The sequence below is a fragment of the Juglans regia genome, chromosome 5 (assembly GCF_001411555.2).
Source record: "Juglans regia cultivar Chandler chromosome 5, Walnut 2.0, whole genome shotgun sequence".
Taxonomy (NCBI): domain Eukaryota; kingdom Viridiplantae; phylum Streptophyta; class Magnoliopsida; order Fagales; family Juglandaceae; genus Juglans; species Juglans regia.
This window is the reverse complement of record NC_049905.1, coordinates 22,530,733-22,543,077: the sequence shown is the minus strand read 5'-3', so window position 1 is coordinate 22,543,077 and position 12,345 is coordinate 22,530,733. Positions and strand designations below refer to the sequence as shown.

The 12,345-nt window shown below is 38.9% G+C and overlaps 1 protein-coding gene across 1 annotated transcript; it reads right to left on the bottom strand.

The window, feature by feature from the left end:
• Positions 1-347: 347 nt before the first annotated feature.
• LOC109009682 (pyruvate kinase, cytosolic isozyme) lies at positions 348-4,646 on the bottom strand. The gene is made up of 3 exons (XM_018990300.2): positions 4,257-4,646; positions 1,725-2,186; positions 348-1,415 (listed from the first exon to the last, which is right to left on the bottom strand). Exons 1-3 carry the CDS (start codon positions 4,473-4,475, stop codon positions 603-605), a joined length of 1,494 nt encoding a protein of 497 aa, XP_018845845.1. The 5' UTR covers positions 4,476-4,646; the 3' UTR covers positions 348-602.
• Between the last annotated feature and the right edge of the window lie 7,699 nt (positions 4,647-12,345).

The following is a 12,345-nucleotide window of genomic DNA, read 5'->3' as shown; positions in this document are numbered from 1 at the left end:
TACGTGGAAGTTGTTTATTGGCTGGTGTAATTCTAGAGTTTTCATCCATTCCGGCTTGAAGCTTTTCTCAATGTTCATCTATCAAATGCGTTTACAAACAATGCCTTTTAAAACAGCCATTACGTTATCTTCCACCATTACAGCTCGAGTCCTTCCTATCTTTTAGTTCGGGACTAAAAACAAGATTTATATATCAATAAGTGCTTACATCTCCTTATACTTGTATAACTAAAATAAATAAATCTTTCCCAATCAGAAGAAAACAAATATTATCATATAAATATCGGGAATCAAGGATGAATCCCTGGTACGTCACTGTATGAAAATGAAATTATACCATATGGAGTAGCAAAAAATAAAAACAGAGTTCTATTATATCAGTCACATAATCAAACATTTAGAAATCAAAATCCCAATTCAGTTTTTTCCCATTAAGACACGGGTAGTAGTTCTAGAGGGTTCTGCATCAAGACAAAAAACAAAAAAAAAAAAGCAAAACTAGAAGCATCATTTTTTTTAGCTCATGTCGATGCTAACCCCCTCCAGATAAGAAATATAAGAGTATATAGAGAGAGCGAGACAATGAAACTATGAAAATGATATCATTTGACAGTTAAAATCTTGATAACAGAAGCATTATCAACCCGGTGCAAAGCCACCACAGAATCTCCATTTTTGCAGAGATCCCGTGCCTTTGCATGTTGAATGGCAAACTCCAGCGCCTCTTCTGTTGTCTCAGCATCAGAAGCCCTAGCAGACCCTGCACTTAAAACCGGAACCAACCCACGGAAAATTAGGCTATGCCTTGCTGGAGCTTCATCACTGCACGACCAGTCAAAGGAATCTGTCTTAATCTCTGGGACAACCACAGACAAGATGGGCATGCCTGGCCTATACTTGGCCACCAGTTTGGCAGTACTGCCACCTCTTGTTAGGACCAATATAACAGCTGCTTTTGCTGAGTTGGCTGTTCTGACAGCGGAAGAAGCCAAGCTCTCTAACGGGCTCATCGGCACTGGCGAGTGTTGCATTAGTCTTTTGAAGACATCTCCATAATCAAGGGTGCCCTCTGCTTCTAAACATATTTTGGCCATTGTTCGAACTGCAAGTTCAGGATAAGCTCCAGCAGCTGTTTCACCACTCAGCATCACACAGTCTGTGCCATCAAGAACAGCATTGGCAACATCAGTGGCCTCGGCTCTAGTTGGCCGGGGAGATTTTATCATCGACTCCAACATCTGGGTTGCAGTCACAACAGGTTTTCCTTGGATGTTGCACTTGTAAATCATCACTTTCTGTGCTAGGAATATTTTTTCAATTGGGATTTCCATTCCAAGGTCACCTCGTGCCACCATAAATGCATCTGAATTTGCAAGGATGTCATCAAAATTTGCCACGCCTTCTTGGTTTTCAACCTACCGAACAAATTTAAAAACAAACGGAATTATCAGAAGGAAGTGGTTGAAACTGACTTTGAAGTACAGACAAAAAAATAGCTTGGAAGTACAGACAAGATTTTAATGACTAACAGAGAAACTCTGTGTTGCTAATAATTTGATGTTCCAGATAATTCCAAATATGGTCATTGCATATTGCGTATCAAATTACCCTAAATGGTACAAACTGGCTGGTACAAAAATGGTTAAATCTGACTTCCACCATAAGCAGCAGTGGTGAAAAACAACTTGCAACATAGTTCAAAGTCTCCATGAATTTCAACATACTTTTGACATGAGAAGTATGTTCTTAGCATGATTCCCAAGCAGCTTTCGGACCTCCACAAGGTCTGAACCTTTTCGAACAAAAGATAAAGCAATCATGTCAATTTTATTGGGGATTCCCCAGTGCAAGATGTCCTCGTTGTCTTTCTCCGTTAAGGTAGGGAGATCCACTACCACCCCTGGAAGATTAACATTTTTCCTCTCACCAAGAACAGCAGAGTTTTCACAGCGACATCGAACGAAACCTGATTCTTTGTCACAAGATAAAACCGTAAATGATATTGTGCCATCTGCACAAAGTATCACCATTCCTGGCTTTACGTCCACGGCCAACTTCTTGTAGCTCATGCAGATCATATTCTCATCACCCTTTATGCTATAGTCAATAGATATGGTGATTTCTTGACCCTGTTTTAGCTGGATGGGTTTGCTATCTTTGAGAAACCCAGTTCGAATCTCTGGTCCCTGTGACATCAATTATGAATGCACAATTAAGGATCCTCAATTTTTGTATAGTTTTTCTATTAGTAACTTAATCTAGAAAGTTTGAAAGCTTGCCACTAGCAACAGCTATCACAAGATTTAGCTAAAATTATGCAGGACAACGACAACATTCAGGAATGAAAAGATTTAAAAATAGTTCCAAATTTGGCCACTGCCATGGAAACAAAACCCATTCAAAAGCCATACTAAGGCAACTTTAAAACACTGGTGTATCTACTCAGTAGTTTGTTAAGCAGAACATTCCATGCACTTTCCTAAACACGTTTTTTACTTGCAAAAGCAGAAGAGTGGAAATGTTTTCCAGAATGAAGTTCAGAGATGCAAGAAAACATTTGTTTGCTGCCAGTAAATTTCCAAGAACAGGAACCTAATCACTGGAAAAATATAAAAGTAACATCTAGACTAAGACTAAGACCAAAATGACCAAAAAACATAATTGATATCAACTATGATCAAAATAGGTTCATATCACAACTGGAGGATTGAAAACACTCCTACCATCTCACCTGCCATCTCCAAACCTGTCACAGCCATCATTAGCAGTTCTACTAAATAGATTTATGTTCACAATACAGGGAGTTTTAATCAAAACCATTCAAGAATCACCAAAAACAAAACAATTGTTATAAGTCTTAAACCAAAAGGAAATGTGATGCTAAAAACAAAACCAAGAACCCAAACCCTAAATTGAATGGTCTTTCAGGCCCTGCATAAGTTGGAGTTCAGTTCTTGTTTTTTTGGCAGACTCGTCCATAATGTGGCTAAAGGAAACTGATAGTGTAGTAGTATACAACAAGACATTGCTTGTAGAATTGTGGTCCTAGATCAGGTAATGAATATCCGCAGTCAAGGTGATAACTGATAAAGCTGTCTATCTGCAGGGGGATAAGTAATTCTTATCTTTCTGTTCTCCATCATCTAGGCATTGACTCTTTGAGAACCAAAACCCCAACAGTTATGTCACTGAAATGGACTCCTACAGCTTTGGGATTTCCCCAGTTGAATGTTGATGGTTGCAGTTTGGGCAACCTGGGTGAATGTGGTGGGGGAGGGGTAGTCCGAGATACACAAGGGGCTTTGATTGCAGGATTCTCTACTTCTTATGGTCGGGAAAAAAACACAACAGCTGAGGTTAGAGTTTTGTTAGATGGCATAAGACTATGTATCAAGCTACAACTGGACAGAATTGAGATTGGAACATATTCACAGCTTCTGGTACACTGGTGGAATGACTAAGGATAGGTTTGGGGGGTGAGATGAGAATTTTGTGTTTTGTTTTGAAGTTTAAAATATTATGTTTTAATATTATTATTGTTTTGGGATTTGAAAAAGGTGTATTAGGATTTGAAAAAGTTGAATTGTTTATTATATTTTGTATGGAGATTTGAAAAATGTGTAATGATGAGATGAGAAGAGAATTTTGTGTTTTGTTTTGGTTATCAAACCTGCCCTAAGTGAAGTTCACTGGGCTGTAGAGGAGGACTGGGAGCAGATCCTAGCATTATTAAAGGATCTGGTCTTGTCATTCAAGCACATCTTCAGAGAAATTAGCCAAGTTGCTGATCTTCTTGCAAAACAAGGGGCAAAAGGGACCCCGAAGAGTTCCTTTCAGCTCCAAAGGAAATTACAGGAATACTAAGAATAGATAAAATAGGTTTGCCAGTGTTACAATGTAAATGATAAGTTTTACGTACAGAACATAGACACGATTTTGGTTTAGGCAATCTGATCACAGTTTTCCTCCACCAAAAGTGAGGATTTATAAATAAAATAGGGGTTTAAAAAAAGAAAGAAAAACAAAAACGCATGCCAAAAGTGGACCACAAACAAATAAATTGAAAGCCCAGCAGCAAGCAAACAAACTATAACAGAAGAACAATGAATTGACAGCACAGCCTTCCCAGATTTCTCGCATCAGATGAAAAACAGACAAATACAATCGGGACAAAAAAGTGACTATCCAGACGCCAAAAAAGTCCAAAACGAATTACATCAGATGCAAAGACAGACATAGGAAGTAAAATATGGTACCTTGGTGTCAAGCATGACGGCACAAAGAATACCGGTGTTTTCCATGGCGGTCCTGAGATTGTCAAGGGTTTCCTGGTGATAGTCGTGAGATCCATGAGAGAAGTTGAAGCGAGCGACGTTCATGCCGGCCCTAAGCAGCTTCTCTAACATTGGTACGGACCTCGATGCCGGTCCTAGAGTGCACACGATCTTCGTCTTTGGTTTCTTCATAATTTCCATTCTTAAGCCACAAAGCCTGGGACGAGGACGACCAAGATTATGCTTATGATTTTTCCTACCAGAGAAACCAAAGAAAGTGGAAGTAACCCAAAAATCGTCAACAAAGACGAAGGAAATTAAAACCCACAACAGAAGACTTTTATTCACGGGAGATGATACTTGCCCCGTGAGTACCGCTCAATTAAGGGCTAATTTGTTTATGAGGAGATTAAAGGTAGGTTTGGAGGGTTGGATGAGACATAAAATTTTCATCTCATCTCATCTCATCTCATCATTACATATTTTTTAAATTTTTATATAAAATATAATAAACAATTCAATTTTTTCAAATCTCAATACAATAATAATACTAAAATATAATATTTTAAACATTAAAATAAAATATAAAATTCTCATCTCATCTTCCAAACCTGTCCTAAAGTTAAAAAATTAAATAAAATATTATTAGGATATATTTATTAATATTATTTTTATTTTAAAATTTAAAAAAATTAAATTATTTATTTTATTTTATATGAGAATTTAAAAAAATTATAATAATAAAGTGAGATAAAATGAAATGAAATGAAATGAGATGTTTCCTGAAAACAAATGAGGCCTAAAAGAGTAATTATTAAAGCACTCTCATTGGATTAGCTAAAGTTAAATGACAGTTTTAATGAATGTAAGAGAAATTTGATTTTTAACTATTTCATTCATATAAATCTCTACATTAAAATAGTTATTTTTTCATTATATAATAATAAAATAATATAAGATGAATTTGGTTTTAGTTATTCATATCAAATCTCAACATTAGATTATATATTTATTTATTATATGGTAATGAATAACAAATAATTTTAAAAATATTTAATTTTTTTAATTATTAATTTATTTAATTTTATCATATTTTACTATTCTACTTATTATATATTAATTAATAATCATGTTCTTATTAAATTAATATATCACTAAATCAAATTAATATATTAATTGTGATAAAAATATGTGATAAAAAGAAAGGGAGAGAGAAAATAATTAATAAAATATATATTTGATATATGTACAGTAACTTTTAAATTTAGAAAAACTTTTAAAAGTCACTGTAGTTAAATTTTAAATATTTAAAATTTAATTAATCTAATGTGAACATATTTTATTCTTTAATAGCTAAATATTTATTGGATTTGGCTTTTAGCTAATCCAATGAGAGTGTTTTTAGAGAAATTGTTTAATTTTTTTAAAAATTAAAAATTAAAAATATTAAATATATATATATATATATAATATATATATATAGTGTGTGTGTGTTAAGTTACATGCTAGGCGAACCCTAGCACTATCCTTTATTATCCTTTACGAGCTTATAACCCGGCGCCCGCACAATTGTGCGGCCTTTATATTTGTACAGGCCATTTATGGATGGTTAGAAATGAATTAAGATGATTAATAAATGATAATAAAATTTATGAATTAAAATTTATAAATAATAATAAATAGTAGTGAGATTAGTTGAGATAAATTGAATTTAGAGATGAACTGGAATGAGCTTTATATATTTTTATATTTTTTTTAATAACAATCAAACATAGATTTTGTATACACGATAAGAATAAAACATTTAAAATCAACATTTTTAAATGCAAAAAATAAAAATAGAATTGCTTAATCTACTAAAGGGTTCTTACAAAAAAAAAAAAAAAAAATTAACAAAGTGACGTGGCTTGATATTATATATTAAATTATAAAGCACATTTTAATGTAAAGTATATCTAATGTATAAGTTACCTAACCATTCGAAAAACTCAAAAATACGATAATAACCAAAATTACTATTTAAAGGGCAAAAAGAAAAATTGAAATATTCAAAACAAAACCACACCAGAGTGATAAGAGAGAAAAATAAAAGTGAAAAAGCGAAGGCTGCTGAAGATTATATTTTAAGAATGACAATTGATGCAGAAGCAAAACCAAAAGTGGTTATTGAGAAACTCAAACCTTCTGGTAGAAAACATTTTGATGATTTAAGGGTCGAGAATGACCTTAGGAACATAAGATTTAAATACTTGAAACCTATTAAAAACCAAACCAGAAATAAACAGAGTCACGAACTACGAATAGTGCAATCATCGGTGGCAACTAGAGAGAACCCACTGCCTGATCTATCTTCAAAACTCGAGTTCTCTAAAAATGGAAATCTGGTCCTACTTGAAGATTCCTCCAAGATATAATTTTGATCCACAAATTTGTCTTTTCTCCGGTCAGATTCAACTGAAGTAGTATTTCGCTATGACGGAAATTTTGAGAGGGAGAGAGAGAGAGAATGGAGAGTACAAAAGACTTGAAATCGATATTACAGTATTTGCCAATGGTAATACGATCGTCGAGTGTAATGAACTTTCATATATTGGACTTTCATGTAATGCAAGAGAGTAATGTAATAAGAACAATGGAATGGAATCACAGAATCTTCACTGATAAGGGCGTTTTCGAGGAACACCCAACCTCCATGAACAGACGACACAAAACTCACAATTTTCCAGACCCCTTCTCCCTTCCACTACCGCCCCTTTTCTAGAATCTATGTCAGGGAAAATAACAAACTCAGCCAATCAATGGCTTACGGTATAAAACTGATAATTGTAAAGCAAGTGCATAAACGTAAATAGACACATGAAAATAACAGCATCTCTTTCTTCACGGACGATTCTAATAGCTTCCTCAAAACGCCGCGTTCTGTCTCTTCCCCTGGGCCTGGCCCATGTGCATTTCCTTCTGGCCCGAACTCATCTCTCTCTGGGCCTCACCTCTACGGCTTCATAACAACCCACCCCACTTAGAGAACCTGGCCCACCAGGTGGGGGTACTCCTCCTGAAGCCTCTTCAATCCCTCCCACGAGCTGTCTTCCTCAGCAGTCCCGACCCATTTCACCAACACCTCCGTGCGAGGGCAATTCCCTTGGCGAACCATACGGCGACCCAGCACGGCTTCCGGCTCGGGCCTTACTTCTCCAAGTTCGTTGACAGGAGGCAACGTCGGCAGAGGGCTGATCTGCTCCCCGAGCTTGCGTTTGAGACAGGACACGTGGAAGACCGGATGCACCCTTGAGTCCGGTGGTAGCTCCAAACGGTAAGCAACCGTGCCCAGGCGTTGCGCCACCCGAAAGGGGCCATAAAACCTGGGAGACAGTTTGTGGTTGTGCCTAATCGCCACTGACCTCTGCCTGTAGGGCTGCAATCTAAGGTAAACCCACTGACCCACTTCAAATTCCCTTTCCGTTCTGTGTAGATCCGCATATTTCTTCATCCTTTGCTGAGCAAAGTTAAGATTTTCCTTAAGGATGTGTTTGATCTGTTCCCGCGTCTTGAGTAGTTGATCGACAGATTCATTGGAAGTGATACCCGCGACATAGGTTGTAAGTTTTGGGGGTTGATACCCATACAGGGCCTCGAAAGGGGACATCTTTGCAGAGGTGTGGTATGAAGTGTTATACCACCACTCTGCCAAAGTTAACCACTGCACCCACTGTTTAGGTTTGGCCCCTGTAAAACACCTGAGATATCCCTCCACTGCCTTGTTCAAAGCCTCGGTTTGACCATCAATCTGTGGATGGTAAGCCGAGCTGTAGTTCAGTGATGTTCCCTGTAGTGCAAACAGATTTTTCCGAAAGGCACTTAAAAAAATAGGATCTCTGTCCGTAGTGATGGCCCTTGGAAACCCATGTAGTTTAAAGACCTCTTTGAGAAAGATTTGAGCTACATCAGTGGCTGTATATGGGTGTGACAGGCTCATGAAATGGCCATATTTAGTGAGTCTATCAATGACCACCAAAATGACATTAGCTCCCTTAGATGAGGGAAGACCTTCCACAAAATCCATAGAAATTTCCTGCCAAGCTTGCTCAGGAATGGTTAATGGTTGTAAGAGACCTGCAGGATAAATATTTTCTGTTTTGTTGACCTGACACACATCACAGGACTTGATCAAACTCTTAATGTCTTTTTTCATGCCATGCCAAAAAAAATCCCTCTTGGCTCGTTGGTAGGTCTTAAGGAACCCTGAGTGACCCGCAGCTGGATCACTATGTATAAACTGCAAAACCTTCGCCTTAAATTCTGAATTAGGGGCTATGACCAGCCTCCCCTTCTTAAGCAGCAGCCCCTGCTGCATGGTATAGCCTTTAGGAACTGGTTGGTGAGCCTGAAGTTTCTGCAGTAAGTCCAACATCTCAGGTGCAGTGCTGTAGCTTTGTTTTAGTTCCCCAATCCAGTCAGCCCTTGGAAAGGAGATGACTGCTAATAAACCATGTTCTTCCACCACATGCTCAAGCTTTCGAGATAAGGCATCGGCCACTTTATTCTCCCGGCCCTTTTTGAATTCGATTGTGAAATCATAGCCCATTAGCTTAGTAACCCACTTCTGTTGGGCTGTTGTCCCCACTTTTTACTCTAACAGAAACTTTAAGGCTTGTTGGTCAGTTTTGACCACAAAAGCCTGTCCCAACAAATATGTTCTCCACTTTTGCACTGCAGAAACCAGTGCTAACAACTCCTTTTCATACGTGGAGAGTGCCAATGCCTTACCCTTCAAGGCTTTGCTGAAAAAACAGATTGGTTGCCCCCCTTGCATGAGCACTGCCCCTATGCCACCTCCACTAGCATCACATTCAATTGTGAATGCCTGGGTAAAGTCAGGAAGCTTAAGAACTGGTGGCTGTGAAACTGCAGCTTTAAGTTGCTGAAAAGCTACAGTAGCCTCGGGGGACCAAGAAAAAGAATCTTTTTTAAGAAGGGCAGTGAGGGGTGCAGCTATGAGGCCATAGTTTTTTATGAATTTTCTATAATACCCGGTTAATCCCAAGAACCCTCGTAGTGCTTTTATATTGGTAGGAGTTGGCCAATCTAACATAGAAGAAACTTTATTAGGGTCTGCCTTAACCCCCTCCGGTGACACTATGTGGCCCAAATAATCCACTTCCGGCACCCCAAATGTGCACTTTGACAGCTTAGCAAAAAGTTGGTTGGTGGCAAGAATTTCTAGTACTTGTTTAAGGTGGCACAAGTGGTCCGTTAAGCATTGACTATAAACCAAAATATCGTCAAAAAAAACCAAAACAAACCTTCTTAAAAAAGGTTTAAACAGCTCATTCATCAAGCCTTGGAACGTGGCTGGTGCGTTTGTGAGGCCAAATGGCATCACCAAAAACTCATAATGGCCTTCGTGGGTGTGAAAGGCCGTTTTGGGAACATCCTCAGGTGCTACCCTGATTTGGTGGTACCCGGACCTTAGATCCAATTTGGAAAATATAACCGAGCCATGTAACTCATCCAAAAGTTCATCAATAACTGGGATAGGAAATTTATCTTTAATGGTTTCTTGGTTGAGTGCCCTGTAGTCAATACATAGTCGCCAGCTACCATCCGCCTTACGGACCAAGAGAACTAGTGATGAAAAGGGGCTGGAACTGGGCCTAATCATCCCAGATTTTAACAATTCTGCCACCATTTTTTCTATTTCAGTTTTTTGATAGAAGGGGTATCGATATGGCCTGGTTGAAATGGGAGTTGTACCCTCCTTTAAAATAATTTTATGGTCTTGGGTTCTCTTAGGAGGGAGCCCAACAGGTTCCTCAAAAATTCTCCCAAATTGTCTCAACAGTGCATCAATCTTCTCATTTACAGGTCTAGGAGGCTTGCTGTCCAGGTGTGGTAAAAGTTCCATGGCTTTAAGTTGAATGAAAACCCCTTTAAAACCCTTAGTAGAGTTCAGTTTCACTCTACTGCCCTCTTCAAAAGAGGAGCTGCCCAGTGGTAACCCCAGCAATGTGATCTGTTTCCCCTTCCACTGAAAATGCATAATAAGCTTGGAAAAATTCCAATTAATGCAACCCAAGGTCTCTAACCATTGGATGCCTAAAACAGCATCACAACCCCCCAAAGTTAACAAATAAAAAGGGGTAATGAATTGATTACCTTGCAATTTAATGGAGGTGTTGGAGCAGAACCCTTCACTGATAACTGAGTCTCCATTTGCCACTTTCACATTCAGTTGTTTGGTAGGATCTACTTGCAATTTGGCCCTTTGCGCAATCGAGGGATCCAGGAAGTTATGGGTGCTTCCGGAATCCACTAAGATTACCACACTTTGTCCTCCAATAAAACCACATAAGCGCATGGTTTTTGGAAATGGAGCTCCTGTGATGGCATTTAAGGAGATCTCCATTTGTTTCTCAGCCTTATCTCCCATTGTAACTTCTGTTGTCTCGTGTGTGTCAAAAAAAACTTCCTCTCCTTTTTCATCGGTATTTTCCTCTCCACCATGAAGCATATAGAGTTTAGGGGACTTACAAACATGGGAGGGGTTCCATTTGTCATCACAGTGATAGCAAAGACCCTTTTTCCTCTTCTCATCAATCTGGGTAGATGAAAGCTGTTTGATGGGCTTAAATATCCGCTGCCCTTGCCCAGGCTGCCCGTGAGCTATAGGAAAACTCAGGTGAGTGCTTGGCATGGAACTTGAGCTAGAGAAGCCTGATTTCTCACTCCATCCTTTTGCTGATTTTTTTGAACTGGTTAGATATTCCTCCTGAATTTTTGCTAGCCCAAAGGCAGCAGTAAGGTTTAGTGGGTTGAACATCCGTACGGGAAGACGGATATCATCCTTCAGCCCACTAAGAAAGCAGCTAAGTTTGTGAGCCTCAGGCAGATTGCGAAGTCTGTTGGAAAGTGCCTCAAATTGGACCTTGTACTGAGATACAGTAGTGACTTGCTTGAGTCTAGTAAGTGCCTCCATAGGATCATCATAAGAGGATGGTCCAAAGCGTAACAACAAGGTTCGAGTGAAAGTCTCCCAATTATTAAATTGGTTGGAGGCTGCTGCATCTTGATACCAAATCAATGCATCTCCCTCTATATGGTAGGAGGCCATGAGCAATTTCTGGGCTGGTGGGGTTTGATAATAGTCAAAATAATGGTTGGCTTTAAATACCCAAGCAGCTGGGTTTGTACCATCACAGTAAGGAAAATCCATTTTAATACCTCTATGGAAATCTCGGCGCAACTCATTTTGTTCTCTGTCATGGTGCAGGTTGAGGTCACGGTGAGCCACCTGGGCAGCAGAATTTGTCACTAAGGTTCGGACCATTTCTGTCAACTGGGTCAGATCCTCACGCATTGCATGAAGCCTCTCCTCTTGAGCATCCTGGCGTGAGGTGATTTCCTGGTGTTTGGAACGGGTATTGTCAGCCATGAGGTGTGAATGGAAGGTTTTGATGAATATATCTGGGTTGGTGTGTGGCTAGAGTAGGAAGGAAATTTTTTTCTGGGTTGGTGTTTGGCTAGTGTAGGAAGGAAATTGTTTCTGGGTTGGTGTTTGGCTAGTGTGGGAAGGAACTTTGAAGGTATTTGCTGGTTACAGGATCGGAGACTTGATACCACTTGTAATGAACTTTCATATATTGGACTTTCATGTAATGCAAGAGAGTAATGTAATAAGAACAATGGAATGGAATCACAGAATCTTCACTGATAAGGGCGTTTTCGAGGAACACCCAACCTCCATGAACAGACGACACAAAACTCACAATTTTCCAGACCCCTTCTCCCTTCCACTACCGCCCCTTTTCTAGAATCTATGTCAGGGAAAATAACAAACTCAGCCAATCAATGGCTTACGGTATAAAACTGATAATTGTAAAGCAAGTGCATAAACGTAAATAGACACATGAAAATAACAGCATCTCTTTCTTCACGGACGATTCTAATAGCTTCCTCAAAACGCCGCGTTCTGTCTCTTCCCCTGGGCCTGGCCCATGTGCATTTCCTTCTGGCCCGAACTCATCTCTCTCTGGGCCTCACCTCTACGGCTTCATAACATCGAGGAACCACA